The sequence below is a fragment of the Stegodyphus dumicola genome, chromosome 2 (assembly GCF_044657685.1).
Source record: "Stegodyphus dumicola isolate Sdum_Otavi_A_Nest chromosome 2, ASM4465768v1".
NCBI lineage: Eukaryota > Metazoa > Arthropoda > Arachnida > Araneae > Eresidae > Stegodyphus > Stegodyphus dumicola.
In genome coordinates this window covers 156983039-156998029 of record NC_140769.1, presented here as the reverse complement: position 1 = coordinate 156998029, position 14991 = coordinate 156983039, and the positions used below count along the sequence as shown (strand labels likewise).

Below are 14991 nucleotides of genomic sequence, written 5' to 3'. Positions count from 1 at the left end.
GTCAGTTTTTTACTTACTTTCCTTTTCTTAGGCTGTGAAGGTCCTGCAATACTTGTACTGTCCGCCATTTTTAAAAATGCACACAAAAAAAAAAAAAAAAAAAAAAAATTTAAACACAAAATTTAAAAACCACGCACTGAAAATATAAAAATAATGCTTCACTAACGTGCCACAAAAACCTCATCGTTCAACCTCCAAATCCGAACTAAAACTAAAGCAGTTTACTTATCATACTCGATTGTCGCCCCAGAGCGTCACCGGCATGGGAGGTAGCGCCATGCTGACGCACCAGCGCGTCAGTGGCAGCGAATGTGTTAAAAGGGCCACCAACGAAAGCCTTTGGTGACCTTTGAAATTTTCACTTTACTGATTAGGTGATTAAGTTTGCCAATTTTGATGACTAAGTGTAATATCTGTTTCAACAAAGAAGTACCCATGTATATTTGTGGCAACATTCTTTCCTGATTAATGGTGTTTCAAGTTTGCTAATTCGTAAGTGCTCTCAAGGGATTAGTGAATAGAAGAAGGGCATGGGAACCTCAGATTGCATCATACAAAATATTTTTAATCAGAATTGGAATAAGCTGACCCTTTGCCTTAATCCAGTCAATTCTTTAAAAAACCAGAGCATATTTTAAAACTAAAAGTGCATGCTTCATTATAGCTGAAGATAACACTGAAACATTTTAGTTCAAAATAGTATGTAAAATGTAATATTTTAGGGAAGATAGCGTAAGTTTGATGTGGCAAGTGTTCAGTGCTCATTTAATTCAAACTTATGGCTTAACTTGAACTAAGAAAGTAGCTATTCTTCTAAAAAATGAAGAAAATTATTTTGTTTACATTTCTTAAAAAGAAATTATGTCCTGATTAAGGTATCTTAAATACATTACAGAATAGGAACAGAAGTACATTCTGAGTATCTGGGAGCTGATAGAAGAAATATAGTTTATTCAATTATGAATTGTGATATTAAATAGTATACACAATTTAATTAATATTTATTGCATTTTGCATGTTTAATTATATGTTGTGCTTTGTAAACAGTATGCTTAAATTATATTTATTTTATAGTCACATCATGTTTCAAGACCCAAACAGGCAGCATCTTTAAGAATATGCAATCTAAGTGCAAGGAAACATCGTTGTCTTTTTACATCTTCAGGTCTGTTGCTTTACAGTATTTTTTATGCAGTTTTCTCTAAATGTAATAAGCAAAAATTTAATCATAAAATAGTTTGAATTTCTCTAAAAATAAGTGTAATTATAATTTCAAGTGCGGTGAAAAATTTTTATGCAGAAAACAGGGGCATAGCTAGAACTTTCAGCACCCGGGGACAACTGAAGAATTTGCGCCCCTTTCTGTGTGCCAAGAATGGAAAACATTTCATTAAAAATTTCGTAGCATCAGTTTGGCGCCCCTTGGATGCTGCGCCCGGGGACAGATGTCCCCCCTTGCCCCACTCTAGCTACGCCACTGGCAGAAAAGTTTTTCATTGTGCTCCATTTTAGCCTTTCCTACTTCAAACTTTCTGGATGTGGCAACAAAATATCATGACACTTTAGACTTTTTTCCTTTCTGCAGGTATTTGGAGTAAGAACATAAAAAATCATGCTATTTCAGTCTTTTTTTTTCCCCTCTAGTAACACTTAGAGGGGACTGGTATTCAAAAAACGAGACTGGACGAAATCATAATATACTTCCATATCACATACTTCAAAAAAAAAAAAAAAAAGTTTCATGTTTTCTCTTTTAGATGTTAACACCAGTAACATTAATGTTATCTTTATGGTATCTGGGTATGAAATTTAAAAGGTGGAATCCCATTACAGTTTGTTATGGGGAGTATATATTGTTTATATTTTGCAACTGCTGGAATGAGCATCAAAGTCATTTTGTGTAAGCGAGGCCGTAACCTTAGTGAGTTCATGTGGTATATGCTGAATCTCATGACCACAGATAAACCTGAATAAGAAAAATTGGCTTATCCTTTGCATGTTTAGGGAGATCTTGGCACATTGTGACACAATATTTTTCCTATTCGAGGGACAAACTTAACAGCAATGTGCAGTATGTTCATTTATGATATTAGGATTTTGACATACAAATAATAAATATCTGGAGTGTCTCATCTTCTGATATTTTGCATGCACAAATTCCTGAATTAATTCAATTTTTTTGGACATGTTGCTTGTAAACATTTTCAAGATGGCTCATCATTTTTTTTTCTGCCCTTGAAACACTTTTGCCACACGAACATTGAAACAATTTTGCCAAACATTACATACAATTTATTGCCTCAAGTTTGCTGAAACATGGTTAATGTCTCTATGGCCAATTTTCTGAATTTCATGCAAAATTTAATGTTCACTGTTTGTTCCATTTTTGTGCATTATGTAATCACAGTCTATAATATACATGTGATTACAAAAATACCATTGTAACAACTCTTACTGTTACCATAGCAGTATTTCTTGACAAGCTGTGTTATCAAAACTGAATATCACTATAATTGCATAGAATCCTGTGTTTCTATTTATTGATGTGCTACATAACTAATCTTTTGATTTGATTTATTATGTGAAAGCACTTGACTATTTGTCTAAGAGAAGAGATGCATTTGTGGTGGACTTTCTAAGGAAAACTTGCTCATATGCTCATTACACGTGGGGAACACCACAGCAATGCCTATGCAGCCAGCCCATTTGCCAGGACTTGAACCCCAAACTGAACTACCAGTATTCAGAAACTTCACCATTCGCCTTTGGTGGGCATATAACTTATCCAGAATTTGATACAGCTGTGTGTAACTAGGAATATCAGATAAAAAATATGTCAGTTTATTAAGTTAGACTCACTAATCAAATAAATTACATTCATACTTCAAACTTATTGTAGCTGATGAGATTCATTGAAGTTATTGCATTACTGTGTAGTGAAATGAATATATAATTGGATTTTTATAGCTACAACTGTAAAATTATTCCATTAAAAAGTAAAAATGGTCTATTACAATTTGTAGTGCATTCTATTAAAATTATAAAATTGAAAAGAAATATATTCTGCAAGCTTTGACTCTTTTTTGTATATTTTAATCATCTTTTCATATTTTGCATTTTTCATCATATGTTAAAAGAATCCACCATTTATGTAATCATATTTATTTATTCATTGCAGCACATTATGGTCAAATAGTTTCTTTCAATTTATCAGATATTGGAGAAGGAATATCAGAAGTTACTCTAAAAGAATGGTAAACGTTTACATAATATTTTCTTTTCAAATGCACAAAAAAGGGGGGGACAGTTCTATATCTCCCGTTCTACTGGATTGATTATCAAAATTTAACTTGCATCTTCCATGTCTTGAAAGTGACTTACTTACAATATATATTAGATGGTCAAATTTTGTAAAAATCGCACAAGTAGTTTTTATAAAATTAGCTCTCAAAATTTTAACTCTTCAATGTTAATTTAATTTGATATATATGTATTAATATCTTTTTTTTATTAAACTATAACTTGATTCCTTCTTCTAGAATTCGAAATTTAGGCTTAATCCAAATATAATTTGCACATTTTTTATTATTTATTTTAAAAATTTGTATTTTTAAATATTTTTTATGAATTTTTCGAAAACAATCTCGCGTTATAGCATATAAAATTTTTAACATCATTTTAAAGTACTGCTGGCTATTAAAATTGAACACCAGGAAGGAATGATTTGACGAATGTCAAAGTCACATGAAAGGAAAAAGAGGTTGGGATATGCAAATAATTAGTATTTCAGAGCATTTAGATGACACAGGAGGGAGGAACGACATCTGTAACACTGCATAAAAGAAATATTGCATAGTGGATTTCTCATTTGGAAAATGCTTTGTAAAGTTAGAGTTTGCTCATAATACCGTGTTATGCCTCGAATAAGAAGAGAAAATTCTTACCAGGAAGTTCTGAAATTCAAAAGAGGCAGGATCGTTGCAAATCAAAAGTGTAGATTATCGTTCTGTGATATCGCCGGTCACACTGGTCGACATCCAACCATTGTTATGCCAATATGGAATCAATGGATTGCTGAGGGTCATACTGAACGGCATGCAGGATCTCAACACCCTCCCATGGCTAATGCCAGAGACGACAGACATATTGTGAGGTCAGCCCTGCAAAACCATACGACCACATCACGGAGCATTAGTCAGAAAATGGGCATGCTTGCAGCACGCCCAGTATCAGCTCACAAGGTGCACCGACGTTTGTAGCAGGGTGATCATTGCTTTGGCTTCCCTCGACAATGCAGCATAGAGAGACGATGACTCTGATGCATCAGACGACAAAGCTGGGTACAGGAGTGGCACAATGTCGCCTTTTCAAATGAGTCCCAATTAATTCTACGTGCATATTTTGATGGCCATACACGAGTGTGAAGTGTTCGAGGAGACCACACGTCACTTGCTTGCATTCGATATCGACATAAGGGGCCCTGCACCTGGTGTGATGGTTTGGGCAGCCATTTGATACACAACATGCACGTCTCTAGTTCGGATCGACTGTAATTTGAACGCAGATAGATGGGTACATTTCTGACATGTTACGTCCAGTGGTTATGCCTTATCTTCAACGCTCCCAAACACCATGTCCCAACAAAATAATGCAACACCACATGTTGCACGTCGTGTTCTGACCTTCCTAGATACACAGGGTATTCGATCGCTGCCCTGGCCTGCACGATCTCCAAATCTGGCATCCATTGAAAACATCTGGTCATGGGTCGCTGAAAGACTAGCCTGCCACCCCTCTCCAGCTAAATAGGGGTGATGAAGTGTGGCATAGACTTGAAGCAACATGGAATGAGTTGCCCATTTTTGTCATCCAATCCCAGTTTGATTTTATGCCTAATGGGGCAAGGGCCGTTTAGCTGCCAGGGGTGGTAGCTGTTTCTAATATTTTTGCACCCCTGTAAACCTCCAAAATGCTTACAAATTTAATCATTTTGTCTTCATGCCATATTGTTTATGTGCAATAAATATCTTTTTTTGTATTTGCTTTATGGTGTTGCAATTTTAATGGCCAACGGTGTATTTCTAAGCATATCTGCCAAAAATAAGAGTTTTTTATTCAAAATTTTGTAAGATATATGTGAATTTACATATTGGCACATTTTAAAATTTGGCATATTCATTCGTAAGCACTAATAATACCAAATCTAGTTTACACACTTTGTTAAAATTATTTGAAAGTAATGAACGGTGACTTTTTTTTCCGCTCATGAAAAAGAAAGGGAAGGAAAAATAGGTTGCTATAAATTAAGAAGTTCGCCAAGTGAATTATTTTTGGCACAAACTGAAAAAATGTGTTAAGATAAATTTTTAAATTTCTGCATAAATTTTTCAACAAAAATTAGAAAATTTAATATGTAGGCATATCTTGAGTCATAGAGTCAAAATATGGAAAACAATTGGTGTGTTATTTCAGAAAAGGTCTGATTGTGTCAAAATACCTTTATTAGGCTAATGCAATAAATAAATTTAATATATATCTTAAATCATGCTTTGAGACATGGAAAATGCAAGTTAAATTTTGGGTAATCAGTTCAATAGAACAGGAGATATAGAACCATCCTTTTTTTTGTATGTGTGTGTTCAAGTTGTACATATTTTTATAATGATCTTTTAAAATTAGGAGAATGGGCATCAGAAACTTAGTGATGCTATTTTACAAACAAGTTGGAGGTTCAGTTCCCTAAAATATTTTAAGTGGGCTCTTTTGGTTCAGAAATAAATTACTTTTTTATATTAACAAAAACAGAATTGAATTTTACTCTAAGTTAAATTAAACTTTTTCATCTTTATGTTGTTAAATTATGAAACTAGAGATTACTTTGTTTAGTAGTTAACAGATTTGTGGGAAATGTCAAATTTCAAATGTTCTGGGATTAATGCTAAGAGGCAAAGACAAAATTAGAAAACAAACAGCTTCCTCTATCACTCCCAAAATCTCACTGTTAACACTGCACATTTTACCAGATGTCTATCAAGTTGCAAAATAGCCATCAGAATTCCAGATCATATGTTTATTGCTTTGATTCTCTTTGCATCCATGAAAATCAAGTTCTGTTTTTAACCTATGTTTCTAAGTTAAGGTAGGATTTATCTGCAGCAGTTGATAAAGCTGTCTGCAGATTCATCTTAATTTGTGATTCATCTTCACTCATAATGTGCTTCAAACATCGGTATGTATAAGTTTAAATTATTAAACCTGGTGTATAAGTTTAAATTATTAAAGTGTATTAGGTGTGCTGCTTCCATATATTTCTTTTTTAGAATGATGCTTTCAAAACAGCCATTTGTACAGAAATGTTTGACTTAATTTATGAACTTAAATTATTTTCTCTGTTAAAAAATACTTTACTGTCATGTTTGTTTGTATTATATACAAGTCCATTCTGAGCTAAAAAAGTATTTGATGACATTTAACTACACACTATTTATCTGAATAAAAAAAAAAGCCAACAACACAAATTCAAATAAAATGCATGATACAATGTACTTAGTTGTGTGTATTAGGGTTTTATCTACTAGAAGGAAGAAAAATATTTTCAGTGTAGTAGTTTAAGAGAACTGATTTTTTTAAATAATAAATTAAAAATGAAATATGTTTTTCCAGTCTATTGAGAAATGACTGACATGTTGTCAAAACGTAATCTGTTTTGTATTAACTAAAATGTCTGCATTTGTTTTTAGGTATATAAAGGAAGGTGACAAAGTCAATCAATTTGATAGCATATGTGAAGTTCAAAGTGACAAAGCATCTGTAACAATAACTAGTCGTTATGATGGTTACATAAGAAAAATTTATTATGAAGTGGATGATATTGCCAAAGTTGGTTTCCCTCTTGTTGATATAGAGCTTCTTGAAGAAGACAGCTGTAAGTTTTTGCTTCTTTTGTTTTTGATTCTTTTATTAGAATATGAGGTACTTATGGGTTATAAGGACCGTGAAGCCAGAGACAACATATAGGCAACATGGCAAGCCAAACATGTAGGAATGTTTTGAAATGTTGGGGATATATTAATAGAAATTCATTTAAATTTAGTGTCATTTATTCATATTTTGTGATTAACTAGATTTTTGTACCATTTTATTGCAATTGCTGAATTTGGAATTTCCAATGAAAAGACACTATAAGCTTTTTTCAGCAGGAAATGTTTTCTCACCATGGCATTTTTGTTCAAATGGTCATGGCTTGTGGCTACAAGTAGATTAGAATTGCTGCTGGAAGTGTAATATCATTGGCTGTCAGCATATATTGGTCTTTGTGTGATGATTTGGTTCTTGGGATCTAGGTTTGGTTTGGTTTATGTCATTATAGCAAAGCTTTGAGGGTTATCTGCTCTTGGGATCTAGGATTTCATTTACAGGAGCCTTATGCTTTATTTAACGTTGGGCGAATGAATTTACTTCTGTGTCGTGGTATTAACATTGGATGGATTTTAGGCCCAAAACAAATGTAGATTGGAGCAATTACATATACAAAATTTGTGTCCAGTATCTGCAGAAGTTATCTATAAAGAAGATGGGGTGGGTGGGTCAGAGGAGATCATTGAAGATGAAACTTTCCTCATGAAATGAATAAGTATTTATGGCCATTTATTTCTCGAGCAGTACATGTTTGGTGACATATGCCGGAACCTGAGGACCATTTACTGGTGGCAGTGCCTAACCAGATAGCTACTATGTAAGATCTAATATGCTTAGGTATCATAAAATGCAACTAGATACCTAAGTGTGAACTTTGCAAAGTCTCTCACAGGCTTGAAGATGAACACAAGTAGGAAAGGGTGTAAAAGATCCTTTTATTAAACACAAAATATTTAACAGATGGCACGGACTTACATGCTAACAAAACACCAACTACTTGCAGTGGGAACTTAAAAGATAATGTAACACTAGATTTAAAGGTAAAGAGTAGTGCGAAACTACACAATTCAGTGTAAGCTAACGTGTTGACTCGGAAACCTACACCAGTAGGATAATAACTTGGCAGCAAGGTTGCTTTGCCAGTATTAAGGTTAACAGCTGGTATTCTGAAAAAGAGGTGACTCTGCAAAAGAGGAGCAAGCAACAAATTGCTCATCAGCATTACTAAAACATACCACAAAGAGTTTCTTAGGGCTCAAAATATCAGACCATTCTTTGGAATATCATAGTGGATACTGCACTAAAATTAAACATTGTTAATTTTGCACAAATGCAGGCTTATATAGGCGATTTCATAACAGCAGGAAATAGCAGGACAATAGAGAGAAAAGCCATAATATTCTTAAAGGGAAATATCCCACGAATCAATTGGCATAGAGTTCCAGTATGAAGACAGGGCACACTGAAATACCTTGGCTATGTTCTGGATGAGAAGTAAGCATGAATTTCTTCATCTAACTAATGTCAGAGATCAAATGAATGAGATAATAAATAAATTATGCAGAATAGTCAGTTCAAAATGGAACCTTGTGGGAAGAGTTTTGAAAGAACTTTATCTCCACACAGTTGAAAGAATGATTCTTTATGAGTATCCTGTATGGATTGTGAATATTGCAGAGATTTGTCAGAAGTTTACCCAAATACAGGGAATCGCTCTAATGGAGATTACAACTTATTCCATAACATAGACTATATACCTTCTTATAAGCAACAACTGTGTTGAAAAAAAACATTCAGAAACAGCATAGCTATCTGGCAGAGCATGGTAACATCTGTTGGATGAAGACAAGGTACGAAGTGTAAAATCTTTACAGATGAATTTGAGATGGAGGATTGAGTAGATGCAGCATTTGTCATGCTCAAAGATATTGATGAAGTATACAGTGAGTACTACAGATTCATCAATTACGCTATTGTTTTCTAAGTGAAATCCTTTGCCTCTCGCAAAGCAATGCTATGGGCTGACATAGAACAAGCGTTTTTATAGATAGCATAAGTATCTTACAGTCACTCATTAAATGAGGCCTCATATTGAAACACTGAAAGAAATTATCATAGCCACTAGTTGTAGCCATCCAATCAAACCTTACTGGGTCGAGGGGCACACAGGTGCAATGAGAAATAAGAGAGCTACTTGCTAAATTGGGAATAGCAAAACCATAAGTAGATGCCAATCTACTATTCTTAGAAGTATCGAAGGAGAGCATTAGGAAAACAATGTTAGCAGAATGGCAAGAAGAGGAAACAGGGAGATACACCTTCCGAATTTCCCCAGAAGCCAACACAAAAATTCAACCATCACTTCCTTCAAGCAAGTACGGATCGTAGAAAGTTCCTGGCCTATCCAATCACATCAGATTCTTGGTTAAACAGGTCAAATGCAGATATGGAATAGAAGACAGCAAAGCTGATGCACATCACTGTATCTGCAACTGTTCTCTTACAGATGAGTTTTATATCAGATACATGCTTCCCAACTTCAGGACCTTTAGTCTAAACCAGTTGTTCAGCAACTGCTACAGTACAAGTGGTATAAAAGCCATCATTGGCACATATTAACAAAGATGTCATAGTCGAGGCTGAAAATTAGTGTAATTGGCAAAAACCTGATCAAGACAGAAGTAGGTTGAACCTATATAAAATGTTAATGACATTGTAAATAGTTCTTCTAACATAAGTTCTTACTGATACTTTTTGTACTTAATTAACTTGTAATAGGGCAGTGGTCCAAATAAAATTATATGTGGGTCAGCTGGAAGATTGTGCAGTTAGAGTAAAAAAAGGGGGGGGCGAAGAAGTGACAAAAGATGTGGTTTAGCCAACAAATTATGAGCGAAATAAATGAGATGGTTCCCAGCTTGGTGGCTTGGCAAATGCGGTTGAGAGCAGGAGACTGACATTAATTACGGAAGGAGAAAGTAAACGGCTGTGTCAGGGATCATAAGAAATGATATATTTTTTTTAAAAAAAGAGTTTTTAGGTCACATTCAGTATCAGTATATCAGAAATAAATGATGCACATGGTATCAGAATGGAGACAAATTACATAAGATATGAAAAGTTATATTTATTTGTTTATTAACATTTCATTATTACATTGTTTTCGTATAGGAATTTCCTTCCACCACCCTCTGAGCAATACAAACAGGTACATGTAAGTCGGCTGAAAAGCACTGCTATAAACAAATAATCAAACCCAATTCCAGTTGAACAGCGCTTATTAATACTAATTGTTTACGGAAAGCATCCTAGTTTTTGAAAAGAAAAATTAATTAATTAATCATCTTAAGAATGATTTTGTGTTGAATATGGCAAAACATATGGGGGTTGGCTAGGCATGATTTCATGGAGAATTTTCTAAGGAAAATGGGCTCATATTTACATACCTTAAGATTATAAGTATTGATTAACATTTCCTATAACTACTTCTAATTGAGGCTTTCTAAGAGCAACCCCCCTTAATTTTGACTCGCAGCTTTTAATTTTAGACTAAAATATGAGCATAGAATCTACCTTTAAACAATGGGATTTGTTTTTAAACACTGTGGCATGAGAGTGCCTAGTAATAATAGTTTTAGCGTCGCTAAGAATCATTTTCTGGATTCTCATATTGATTTTTTTCCAAAAGATATTAAAAGCTGCAATTGACAAGTATGAGCCATGCATAATACATACATATATAACGTAAGCATACCATAAAGAAAAATGAACCCCCAACAAAAGCTGATTGACTGCTATTGAACTCTAAAGAGGGGTTTATCAGAGGGAAAATGGCAATTAAAATCAATTAAAATTCCATTTAATTGATTTTAATTATTTATTTACTGTATCGATTTATTACTTATTGTAATGGATTGGAATATTTGAATATGAATTAGCTGAATATTTAAGAAAAATATTATGACTGCGAGAATAGGAAAAAAACATTTTTTGAATATTTACTTTCTTATAGAATGCAGATGAATTCATTTTTACTCAACGAAAATCAAAATTTAGTAGCTAATTAATCTGTCTTGTATCGACCACTTTAGTTCAGTGATTCATATTAATGTGCACTTTTTTAAAAAAAATTTAAATGCTTCAAGAATAATTAATTAGAAAAAGGCATAATTCTCTTCTTACCCTTAAATTCTTCAATAAAAAAACTGCATTTTCAGCTATAACCAAGTGAAATAATTTTCTAAATATAATTCAAAGCATAAAAAATAAGGTACATAAACAGCTTGGAAATGGAACTAGCATTGAAATTCTCTTTAAGAAATATGGTGAAGCTTAACAAAAAGTCTACGAAGTGAAAATTCCGTAGAATATTTTCTAACTCTTTATGATTAAATTGCACTCAATTATACTTTATAAATGACATGTAAATACTATTTATTATTTAATGTATATGTGTGGATGTGTGTGTGTGTTGGCTCACTAGCAGCTGAGCTGTAAAGTCGTTGAACTCTGGCAGGTCGATCCGGGGTTCGAATCCGGATCGACGGGGATGGCTGTATTGGCATTTTCGAGGTTTTATCCATGTGTAACGTGCATAAGAGTCAGTTTTGCTTAGAAAGTTCTCCACGAGGCACCCTTACCCTTAGGCAAATAACCGTCGAATGCTTTGCTATAATCAAACCAGACGAAACAATAGATATATAAATAAGTAGCTTAAAAACTGCTATATTTTATGTATACTCATTAAGTAGTATTTCAATATATATAATGATTAAAAGAAAGGAAAAGTTGGATCCTAACTGATTGTATATAATGTAATCCCTATGAAGGCCCTAACAATTCTTTCTCACTTAAAGTCATAACCCAAAAAGAGAACAAATTAAACTTCAGATACGTATACAATACTGAATCTCATACAAAAAATACAAAATATAAAAATAAATTATATATGTACGAAACCTAACTAACTATTTATATTGATATTACGTAAATATACGTATGGTAATGAACATTGTATAATAAAGATATTTTATACCTTATTCTATACTTGGTTCCATTTATATATACCTATACATAGATATATATAATTTAAGGATTCCGTTTAAGGATTATAGTAGTAGTTAATACTACTACATATAAAACACAAAAGTGCATCAATAATGTATTTTTCAGTATTATTTAACTTTATTCTTAGGAATTTTCTGCAGTATAGTTTGCGTTATTTTATTCATAAGTCTCAAATAAAAACAATTATTGTTTATATGCCATTAGAAAATTAACCAAAAAGCAGCGACCACAATGTAATTGAGAAACAGTCCTTAGCCGTGAAAAGGTTGAAAGCCATTCGGTTATGACTATTATCTCACATACTCAGCTACTTCGCATACATGGAACATAGCATTCGAAATAAAAAACTCAATATTTACTACAAATTCATTCGTGTAACAAATATCTGTCTTTCTACACCTATGGCTTTAAAGAAAAATGTTATTTATCTTACAGTTTATCGTCAAGTAATACATTTTCATTGTACAAAATTGCATTCATTCAAAAAATTCAATTTGTATTTTCCTATGTATAAAACTGAAAGTAGAGAAGTTAGATGTTTAAACAACCCCCGCATTTTCTCAAGATCCCTAGCGAGATTGTCCGCTCCTTGTCAGCTCTCCCCCTGAAAAAAGGGATTGTAAATTTATGACCTGACCGCAAATGAGGGTATTTCCCCAGCTTTATTAGTGCCCTTATTCTAAGGGGTGAAGAAAATAAGAGTAATAATATTCATCATACATAAAATAATTATTATTTTCATGAAGCTTTATTATCTTTACTTTATGTATCATTAGGGTTGCCACCATCTGGTTAGATTTCATGCCAACTTTTATGTTAGACTCTAAGTGGCATTCCATTAAAAAAAAAAAAATTCTAAATTATTTTATTCTAGTACTCCATTTGAATTGAGAAATGCAGTTAAAAGAAAAGTTGCCTTAAGTTTGCTTTGCCAACACTAGCACCTATATTTCCAAGCAATAAACTCAGATTTGGTAATGATAATCATAAATTATTTAATTGTGATTGAAAAATACTGCTTTAGTGTATTAAAATTTAATCTTTTAATAAAATATTAACTTCCAATAAGCAGAACTTTTGTTCTGTGTAACAACTTCCTTTCATTTTAAGTATTATGATTACAAATAAAATAAATAAATTTTAGAATAAAATGCTGTAGCATAATATTTTGAATTGCTTTTGATATATATATATATATTTTCTACTGTGCTGTAAAAATATGATGATAGTTAAGGTAGCTTGTTTCAAATTTGAGCTTGTTCAAATCAAAATTGATAAGTTGCTAATTAATGATCATTCAGGATTATCATAACCTTGTTCAAAACCTAGCAAGCAAGAGACGGATAAATGTTGATTTGCTGCATTACATTTTAAGAGAGAATTTGGTATTTATAAAAATCTATGCTGAAGCTTCTGATGATGGAGGCAAAGCAAATCATATGCAGAAGTCATGTAGGTTATGCTGGATGCACAGACTCCTCTTTTTAAATACCATGACAACTGGTATTGAATTGTAAGTTTGCAGTTATGATCTAAAAACCAAGTTGCAGTCATCACAGACACAGTCGTTTTTTAAGTCCAAAAATTGCATAAGTGTGTAGTAAAATCATGTTTATTATTGTCTTTGATTCCCAACAGTGGTGTTTTACAATTAAGCATGAGAATGCCAAAGCATTAGAAGGTAGTATTTAGAAATTCTTCATCACTTCATACCTTTCTTGCAAAGAAACTAGTTTGTGAGTAGTAGAAATTTGGAAGCTCTATCGAGACAATGCGGCTTTCTATTCTTTGAATGCAATTTTGGGCTTTCATGGCCAGACACAGCATTTCTGCCAATTATCAAAGTATAGAGACATTTTAACTTTTTCAAAGTTAGGAACCATGAATCTGCAACACTTTGGATAGGACTCAGAATTCTGGACCTTCTGATTGCTAGCCAGATATGCTTTCCAATTACACCATGGATGCAGCCAAGAAGGAGGGAGAAAAGCCTAATGTTCTCTCCCACTTAAAGGGTGACTGGGGAGGAGTAACCCAATTGCTGAATTGTGGTGGTGATAAAATATCATCCACCACCTTTTAATTCAAACATTACTTCTAGAGACATTGTAATATTTTTCAAAGCTGGGAAACACAAAAATCTTCGATGCCATTACCCAAACTCAAACTCCAGACCTTCCAATTGCTAGTTGCATAACTTTCCAATTAACCAATGAAAATATGTGCTAAGGAGAGAGCAAAGTCTTATAAAAGTTTTACTTTTCTAACATGACACTTTGTAATTTTTGGCTAATCCATAGTTTTAAAATTAAACTGAAAGAGATCAGATTTGAATTACATGGAAATATTGTGCTAAATGTATTGTTTGAACAGTATTTCATTTTGAAAAGGGATTACATACACTTTTCCAAGGATAGGGAGGAGAAGTATATGCATATCTAATAAATTAGTTGTAAAGAAGATTATATTTTCAGGTCTTCAAATGAGTGTATTTTTCCTAGCTAAAAATGGAATATTTTCCAAATAGAACTCATACATTTAGCTTATTCCATATTTCTTATTAGTAAAATAGAAATATTATCTTTTTAAATTTTTATTTTACCAGCCAGTTCTGAAGAGCAAGTCGATCAAGTTCAAGATCAACTAGCTGCTCCAGCTGGTTCCGAAGCTGACTTTTCAATTATTTCAAATAAAGTTCTCACTACACCGGCAGTTAGGCGAATTGCTAGTGAGCACAATGTAAGTATATATCAGTTTTTTCAGCAATGATTAAATGCTAAATATTTTTCAAGAATAATTTATCTTTGTCTAAGATTTGAGAGATCTGTGTGATGTTATATTCTAGTTAAATTGTAACATTTTCCAACTGTAAATTATGAATTTGATATTTATAGAATATATGCCATCTGCATGTTAAAATCTTTATCAGGCTAAATTGGACTGTAAGTTTCTTATTAAGATGTAAGAAAAATCTTGAAAAATAAACTTAAACTGCCTTAAAAGGAT

The 14991-nt window shown here is 32.9% G+C and overlaps 1 protein-coding gene across 2 annotated transcripts in view; it reads left to right on the top strand.

Moving 5' to 3' along the window:
- Positions 1 to 14991, top strand: part of Dbct (Dihydrolipoamide branched chain transacylase E2) — a 61958-nt gene that overhangs the window by 22840 nt on the left and 24127 nt on the right. For both annotated transcript variants that reach the window (XR_004759539.2, XM_035368720.2), the window contains exons 2-5: positions 1075 to 1165; positions 3179 to 3254; positions 6741 to 6925; positions 14591 to 14724. Coding sequence is in view for 1 of the 2 variants with exons in the window: in XM_035368720.2 (XP_035224611.1) it covers positions 1075 to 1165; positions 3179 to 3254; positions 6741 to 6925; positions 14591 to 14724 (486 nt within the window). In the remaining variant the exon portion in view is untranslated. The remainder of the gene's footprint in view (positions 1 to 1074; positions 1166 to 3178; positions 3255 to 6740; positions 6926 to 14590; positions 14725 to 14991) is intronic.